This window comes from Gobius niger, assembly GCF_951799975.1.
Source record: "Gobius niger genome assembly, chromosome: 19".
Lineage (NCBI taxonomy): Eukaryota > Metazoa > Chordata > Actinopteri > Gobiiformes > Gobiidae > Gobius > Gobius niger.
In genome coordinates, this window is record NC_136870.1 from 23,793,372 (window position 1) to 23,802,417 (window position 9,046).

The following is a 9,046-nucleotide window of genomic DNA, read 5'->3' on the forward strand; positions in this document are numbered from 1 at the left end:
TCTCCATATGAGAAGGATTGAGCTTTAAAGGAGTTTTGCCGTCATCCGGATGTGTTGTACATCTTCGAACGTAAATCGTTTTTATGTCGCAAAGCATCTGTTGAACCCAAAACAAAACAAGCGAAACGACTTCGTGGATTAGTAACATTTTTATACTATTTTTAGGCTTTGACGGTAAGATTTACGACTATAAAGCAATATTGAAGACGTTATTCCACTGTTGGATGTGCTGTTAATGGTAGTTTGTTGCCACATTTGGTCTTTTTTTGTTGTTAGCATTTACTGTAGTATTTCGCCATTGACACATAACGGAGATGCTAACAGGCTAATGCTAATCGTGTTTAGCATCGGCTTTTTATTCGTTTTTGTGGAAATAACGTGTGATGAAATTGTGCTCCAGGGATGGCCGCGTCCTCGTCGTCCTCCTCCGCGGGGGGAGTGAGTGGTAGCTCGGTCACAGGGTCCGGGTTCAGCGCCTCGGAGCTGATTCCTCCAAGAAAAGTGCTGTTTACGTATCCCAAAGGAGCTGGAGAGATGATGGAGGGTAAGTGATGGAAATGTGGCTCTGAGTATTGTGTCAAATTTTGTGTTAAATTTCGGGGGAGCCTACAGGTATCCCACAAACATTGCAATAATGTACCACTGGCAACACTTGACATATGAGCTTAGATCAGATGTTATGAGAAATTCACTTACAACACTCAAGAAGGTGCAAAAAGTCAGGAAAATGTGCAATCACAGAAGAATAATCGTAAAATAAAGATACCCTATGTACAGTGAAGACAAACATTATAAAGGGGCAAATAATAGAAATAATCAAATAGAACTGGCAATGCCCTAAGGTTAAGCAAAGGCCCTAAATGTCATTTGTTACCATTACATCAGATTCAAACTGAAAAATAATGATAAACTATTTTACTGCATAAGCTTATTGAAAACACAGGTCACTCACTAATTGAGCATATTAATCACTACATTGAGCGATGGCTATATTTTAATACACTTGTGCATAACATCAAACCAGATTAATGTCAAAAATGTCAAAATGTCCAACCAGATTAATATTAATTTTGGTCCGCTGCTCTGTGTGAATGTTGTTTATTTGGCTCAATTTTGCTCTTGATTAAGTTCAGAGTTATGCTGCATTCTAGGGCTGAAACAATTAATCGACAACAAATCAAATTATTGAAATAGTTAACAACAATTTTAGTAATCGATTAATCATTTTCTGCCTCACACAGCCTTAAATAGAGCCAAAATTACATGAAAGTTGTGTGATGAAAACCTACTTTGTATTTATAATTAAGGTATTTAGTGTTTTGTACATTTAAATTTCATAAATATCTGTCTGTGTCTCATCCAATCAGAAAGCAGAATAAGCACTAAGAGCCTCCAACAAACATTTACTTTAAGTTTACTCCATCAACACATCCTCAAGTGGCACCACTTTTTCTTTATGTGATTTAAAAAACAAAAAAAACAAAAAAAATTCATACACCCCTCCTGGAACCACCACCTTAATGTGGGGGAGGGGTTTGAGCGAATGATCCTGGAGCTCTGTTATCGGGGTTTCGTGCCCCTGGTAGGGTCTCCTATGACAAACTAAGTGACGGGTCAGACAAAGAGCGGTTAGGACACCCCTTATGAGAGACCAACAGGCTCGGTTTGAACCGTGGGGTTGTCCTCCTGTGGACCCACCACCTGCAGGAGGAGCCATAGGGGCTGGTGCAATGGGATTGCACCAGACCCTCCAACAGCTGCCCCCACGACCCGGGAACGGACAAGTGGAAGAAAATGGATGGATGGACAGTTTTCATACACCATTCACAGCCAAGCGATTAATCAATTTATCGTAAAAACAATCTGTGGATAAATCGATTTCCAAAATAATCGTTAGTTGCAGCCATACTGCATTCATGTGGACTGGGGTGCTCGATTTTTCCCAGTTGGCTTCTGTTTATGGGCTGTTTCTGTAAGAAAATGGGGATTTAGATGTCATCAAATAAAGACGATAAGTGGCAGCATTCAACTCGGCTAACCATTTGTTGTCAGCATCTCAAAAGCTACATTAATTTGTTTGTTAATTTTATAAAATATAACGTGAATTTTCTTTTTGCTAGCACTTCTCTTGAACTCTTGAACATTGCAGAGTGTAACTAAAACGCTCACATGTGGAAGTTGGGAAGCTTGTTTTGGCCCGAGTTTCCCACCAGTTGACATGCCTTCATGTGCATTTTGAACATGGCATTAATCTATTAGTCCATTTCTCAGGGGAGCACAATCGATTTATTAAAACTGATGTAGCAGTGGACTGTCAGCACCATATTGGAGGATAAAAGACGTCGCCAGTGACTGAAAGTCAGCAGAAACTGATCAGTATCTATCTTCAAAAGTTTGAAATCACATGACTAAAACAACTGTCCTGTTTGTCCAGCTGCACTTCCACACATACTGAACATTTCAAACATTTGTACGGCATCGTTCAGTCGCCAGAGGACTCTTGATATTGCATTATGGTTAAACCTTTAAGCTAATCTCATTAGTTAGCATTTTAGGCAAAATACCACATTTTTTATGCTTTAGGCAGAATAGATGAACAGTTAGTAGCTTTATGAGTTCAGTTCAGGTTCAGTTTGACATTATTTACATTAGAAACACGAACAGAAAAACGTATTATATTTGGCAGCAGACTGATATTTGAACAGTCAAACTAATGCAACAATTACATGCTTTGTGACGATTACATGAAGATATTCTATTTGTCTTTGCTATTTGCAATCAATGAAATTTTAGGTTTTGATGCAATTAATTATGCTGCTTTAACATTTCCCCCATGTTCTACTTTTAGAGTTAGAAAGTAATGAAATCTGGGACACATATTTCCACCAGACATTCCCAGCCTTTAAGCCGAAGCAAAAACATCACGCGTCGCTCTTTTGTTTATTGAGGAAAGTTGTTGCAGGAGCAGATTCTTCTGGTGGAGCAAACAGAATATTTCTCATACCATCTGCTGAGGAGGCGGGACACGACTTCACTGCGCTGCCAAGAGTTTCAGAGATGTTCCTTTGGACGAAAACAAATTATTTCACCGCAGAAAAACAACCCACAGCCCACATGAATGTAGGAATGGGATACATCTAAAGTTCTCAGGGCAGGCTTTATGAAACGTGGTTAGAAATGTGCATTAGTCCAAGTTAAACAACAATATCAAGGTCTTCAAAGTAGGTTCAAATGTTGGGCCTTTAAATGCAGTAACTATTAAGATACTGGAAGGGTAGAAATTGCTTTACTGATTGAATAAAGTGAGTCTTAGCTTAAAACTGTGCAAAAGTTCAGTTTCAATCATATTTGAATTCTATTTTAGCCTTGTTTTAGTCTTTATATTGTGTGTCAAATGCATGCTCATATTTACTGATCTATATTGAGAACAAACACCTCTTATGCTCCGTCCACACCAAACTCGTTTTGGCGCCTCCAAAGCGTCAGGTTTACATTTAAAATACATGGAGGACGCGCCTCCGGGGGGCGTCAAGATGTCCCGCAGCGCGTCACGCGCCTCCTCCGCGGCGCGTTTTGAGGTTTTTCGCGCTTGGTGAGCGTTTGACGCGCCTCCAGGGCGTCGAGCGCGGCCGACGCTCGAGTTGGGAAATGTTGAACTTTTTGGCGAAATTCGCGAGCGTCGACCAATCAGGAGCTTTCTCCCCATAGTGACGTACGTTGTAGCTGAGCCACCGGGGCAGATTCTACGCCAGCCCCACAGATGTCAACAAGTCACAAGTCACGGACGTAGCTTCTTTGTGAACCGGAGCTACAGCCGCTCTGGGACTTTTTTTTTTTAGAAAGACACATCAGTGCTTCTTTATCTAAACACCAGGATTAAAAGCGGCGGAAGTACCGTTGAAAGCGACTCTCGTCCGAGCGCAGCTCCTGGAGCAAATGGTGAAACTCGCCAAACTGAGAACGCCTTCGGACGATCTCATGAATCCAGACACGGCGCCGACGAGCCCGTAGACGACGTTGTCTGGCTTTATGAAGCAATAAAAGCCAAGCCACTCTCTCTATGTCATCCATGTTGATAACTGATAACTGACAACGGCTCCCAACGCGCTCCACGACGACGCTCTTGACGCGCGTCGAGAGCGTCTTGACGCTTGGTTACGAGCGTCTGACTTGAATGAGCACAGGCGTCCAACAACGGGCGTGACGCGCGTTTTTGACGCCCAAATCGAGTTTGGTGTGGACGGAGCATTAGTCCTGGCTGTTCTGCCTTGTTCCACTTGATTTCCTGGTTTCCGTTTATCCCACTCAGTGAATGGTCCTTTCATTCAGAAATTGCATAATGAGTAAAGTTGATCTTGTTATAAAATGTGGTTTTGTTCTTTTCCTCACCTGCAGACGGCTCTGATCGGTTCCTGTGTGAATCGGTCTTCAGTTATCAAGTGGCCTCGACCTTAAAGCAAGTCAAACACGGTGAGAAATGTTCAGAAATGTGTTTGTTTATGGTTGGTTTTAGTTAATCTTGGTGGAGGAGTTCAAGTATCTAGAGGTCTTGTTCAGGGATGGAGTGTGAGATCGATAGACGGATCGGTGTCGCATCGGTTGCTGTTGAGGGAATGAGGGAGCTGAGTCAATCAATCAATCAATGGTTTTGTAAAGCCCACATTAAGGCAATAAAACAGAGCAGTAAATATGACAATGTAAAGTTCAGGTGAATTAAGTATCCAGGCAAAACTAATGTCCACGTCGGCAGCAGGTGGCGACGAGCGGTGCGGATGTCCCCTGTCCTTAGACTCTCCAGCACAGCGAGGAAAAACTCAAAAACCCAGGGGGAAAAATGAGAGGGAGAACCATAGAAGGAGAGATCCACTCTCATGGATGGACAGGCTATAGACCCAGGGCCGATGGGGGTCCCTCAGCAGACGGGCCAAGATCACAGAACGTCCAGTCCTTGATGTCCAATTCCAGTAGGCAGGGTTCCTCCGTTTGATCTAGACAGGCACTCCCAAGGGGGAGTGGGACTGGAGACACCATGTGAATAGTGATGAACAGACTACAGATAAAAGAAATATTGTATCATAATAAGACAAAGTCTGCAGTAAGAAGAAGAGGATAGCGCTCAGTGGACCGTACTTCCCACAGCAGTGTTTCTCCTAAGGCAGCTTTACTTCAGGCTGTGGGTTAGAGCTTTACCGAACTGACCTGATCATAAGCTAATTCGAAGAGGTAAGTTTTGAGCCTAGTGTTGAATGTCGGACTGTGTCTGCTTCTTTAACATGGGCTGGGAGCTTATTCCATAAAGCCGGAGCTTGGTAGCTGAAGGCTCTGCCTCCTACAGTGATTTTGGATACTCGAGGAATCACTAGTAGCCCTAAGTGCTCTAGTTGGCCGAGTCGGGGGGCAAAGTTCTCGATTAACCGGTCGATTTACGTTCCTAGTAAATTTCTCCTTTGTGAGATCAATAAAGGTTTATCTCTTATCTTACCCTCACCTATGGTCATGAGAACAGGGGGAACTTGAAGTAGAGTCGTAGCAGGACACACTGGAGGGACTATGCGGTGTTTCCAAACCGGACAGCTTTTGTTTGCGTCTTAGTCCATTTTTACGTAACTTAATCGCAAATGGTTTCCACTGGCAGGCCCTATACAAACCCAGTGTTTGGTCCCTGATAGGCGAGCATTTCCACTGCCCAGGCAAGGACTAATCCAGGCTGACTAAGCATACATTTTGGGACCGACCTTGGGCCGTGACCAAAGCGCTGAACCGAGACTAACGTGACGTGAACAGACTACTAGCCTCTGATTGGCCAGAGGAGAGGGGATAGCCTCACTAACACAGGAATTTAATATTTCACAACATTTTTATTTATTTTATTTATTTATTTATTTGATAGGGACAATGCATATTGATGAACAGTTGCACATGAGCACTGTAAATATGCCAGATTATAGCGGGGATGCTAGCTTCCATCTGTAGTCCCTAGGCAGGCAGCACATACACAATTTACAATTAACATAATGTGACAACAATAAATGCACTGTTGAAAAAGGTGATTTTGTTAGCATGTAGCTTTCCTTCAAAGTCGTCTTTTAGCGGGTTCTTTCCTCTAGTATTTGCTTTGGAACCTCTGAATAATTCCATAAACCCGCCCAGAAGGCAGCATTTGTCCACATATGTTCTCATCGCCGTTCTGTGTTTCCTTCACTAATGTGTATTCTAGCCTGCTCTCTCGTGTAGTAGACTGCTGCCACTGCAACCCAACCCCGGATAAAGCGGAAAAGGAAAAAGGATGGGTGGATTAAAAGGATTCATCTTCACGATATCATTCTCCGGCACAGAGAAGGGCAATCTTTTTTTGGGTAGCGCTTTTCACACGAGACAAGTCACCCAAAGTGCTTCACACAAGAGAAGGGGATTTCATTTAACCATAGCCGCCGGTTTGTAGCCGCAGTTTCCCCTGGGGTAGACTGAAGCGTGCTGTTTTGCAGGCCAGGAAATGGTGCTTATATGCAGGATAGGAGTTGTTTGCAGTAACATGACACTTTGCTGCCTGAAGGTTTTTGAAACGGGCTTAGAAAGAATCGGGATGTCGGGGAAGTTAGTAATGAGTTTTGACAACGGCTATATTGCAGATAGTTAAACCTCTTGTGCCTTAACCAAGTGTGTTTTCTACATTTCAGCTTTACCCAAATGTAGAAGCTTCTTTACTGGAGCTTACAGCCTATAGGCCAGAGCAACGCGCTGCATTTGAAAGCAAAGACCTATATAACTGATCTAGAAGAATCTTTTTTCTCACGTTGTTGCTGCATTGTCGTCACTTTTTGACATTTTTTTACGACTTTTGTGTTGCCTTTCCATCACTTTTTTGGCACGTTTTTGTAATTTTTTCCTCACTGTATCGTCACTTTTTTCATCACTTTTTTGGCACTTTTTTGACACTTTTTGATCATATTTGTTTTACTTTTTCATTACTTTTTCGTAGCATTTTATAATAATAATAATAATAATGCATCGGTTTTATATAGCGCTTTTCTGGACACTCAAAGACGCTTTACATTGCATTATTCATTCACTCCATACCCGGTGGTGGTAAGCTACTATTGTAGCCACAGCTGCCCTGGGGTAGACTGACGGAAGCGAGGCAACCAGTCTGCGCCATCGGCCCCTCCGACCACCACCAACCACTCACTCACACACTACATTCGCTAGGCTTCCTGGTGTTACTAAACGGTCTCCCATCCAAGTACCGACCAGGCCCTTCCCTGCTTAGCTTCCAAGGTCTGACGGGATCAGGCATCACTTTTTCATCACATTTTTGTCACTTTTTTGTCACTTTTTTCATCACTTTTTTGGAAAATTTCATCACTTTTTTTAACACTTTTTTGTCACTTTTTCATCACATTTTTGCCACTTTTTCGCCACTTTTTTCATCACTTTCGTCACTTTTTTGCCACTTTTTATTATTATTTTTTTTACTTTTTCATCACGTTTTCTTCACTTTTTCATCACTTTTTCATCATCTTTTTATCACGTTTTCTTCACGTTTTCTTCACTTTTTCATCAGTTTTTCACTTTGCCACGATGCGTTTTCGTGGCTTATTCACAAACAATATTTCATCTGGAAACACGCTATTTTTTTCAAGACGCTTTTACATTTGGGTAAAGCCAAAGTGGAGAACACGTGCTCAGTTCAGGCGGGGGTTAAGAGGTTAAAAAGTCTGTTATGATTAGAAAGCAGGTCAAATATACGTCCGGCTCCGATTGTCCTTTGTCTTTGCAGTCACATGATTCAGTCAGAAAACTAACATCGTCTTCTATGTCTGCAGATCAACAAGTGTCGCGGATGGAGAAGTTGGCCAGTCTCGTCGAGGAGCTGGAAGCGGACGAGTGGCGATATAAACCCATCGAACAACTTTTGGGATTCACGCCTTCGTAAATGAAGCCGTCGGTGCTTCAAAGAGATCAGATCAAACTATGAAAATGTGTTTACAAATGTCTCTGCCTGTTTTGCTTGACTTTATAGCACTAGTTTTACATCATGTCGTTTTTATTGCCCATAATTGAGGTTCAAAGGGTCGAACAAAACAGGCAGAGCTTAGTATCCTCTTAATGTACATTTGGAAATACTCCAGTTTGTGTGGTATATCGTTTTATTTTATGTTTTCAATCCAAACTTACAAACTAAATAATTAATCCCTTGAAATGTTTTGGCTATAAAGGAACAATGGGAGAGTTTGGAACATTTCTGGGAGTAAATTCATTTAATCCAGCCATTGTTTTGTCCAACTTCTCAAACGTGCTGCTCATTTTGTCCACTTTCGACTTGTCCGAAGTTACTTAAACATGTAAATATGAATAAACTGGACATTTATTGATATAACAGCTTTTGTTCGCGTCTTGTTTTACGTAACTTTATCGCAAACAATGGTCCGTCTTGTGGATCTAATGTGACAAACGGCTGATTAATCTGGCTCGGATTACCGTTGTTTACAAAGGGAAACTTCCACTTCTTAAAGGAACAGCGCAGCTTTTATATGTGGACTGGTTAATGTGTTACTTCAGGTGTTATGTTTGGACACAAAAGCCATAAATATTTAATTAGGACAAGCTGTTTAGTTTGTCATGCAGTGTTTATACAGTTCAAACCTTGCCTTGCGAAAGAGAACAGAAGAAGAACATTGAAAAAGAATAAGTGTAGGCTTTAATCGAGAACCATTAACAAAACATGATATTGAAATAACACTTTTACATTCACTTCAGTACTTCAGTGTGCAATACAACATAATCAACTCACATTCACAGTGAAAAAAACATACTCAGTGTTGGGTAGTAACGAAATATATGTATTTAGACGTCTCCTTTTGAGAGAGTGTATTACTCTTTCCATTTAAGTTTTTTCAGAGTGCAGTTACTTTGCAGTACTGCAGCACATTTTCTCCAGTTCAGCTTTACCCAAATATTAAGGCTTCTTGGGGAAAAAAGTCAGATTGTTGACAAAGTGACAAAAACGATCTTATCTAAGACCGGAACAAATTTACTCAAAGGCCCC

The 9,046-nt window shown here is 41.6% G+C and overlaps 1 protein-coding gene across 1 annotated transcript; it reads left to right on the forward strand.

Moving 5' to 3' along the window:
* The first annotated feature begins 38 nt into the window (after positions 1 to 38).
* anapc16 (anaphase promoting complex subunit 16) lies at positions 39 to 8,372 on the forward strand. Its single transcript, XM_079577307.1, has 4 exons — positions 39 to 174; positions 401 to 544; positions 4,396 to 4,470; positions 7,824 to 8,372. Exons 2-4 carry the CDS (start codon positions 403 to 405, stop codon positions 7,931 to 7,933), a joined length of 327 nt encoding a protein of 108 aa, XP_079433433.1. The 5' UTR covers positions 39 to 174; positions 401 to 402; the 3' UTR covers positions 7,934 to 8,372.
* The last annotated feature ends 674 nt before the right edge of the window (positions 8,373 to 9,046 follow it).

Coding starts and splice junctions, on each gene's coding strand:
- anapc16 (XM_079577307.1), top strand. CDS start 403: ATGGCCGCGTCCTCGTCGTCCTCCTCCGCGGGGGGAGTGAGTGGTAGC. Junction 545..4,395: donor AGCTGGAGAGATGATGGAGG/GTAAGTGATGGA, acceptor CCTCACCTGCAG/ACGGCTCTGATCGGTTCCTG. Junction 4,471..7,823: donor CTTAAAGCAAGTCAAACACG/GTGAGAAATGTT, acceptor CTATGTCTGCAG/ATCAACAAGTGTCGCGGATG.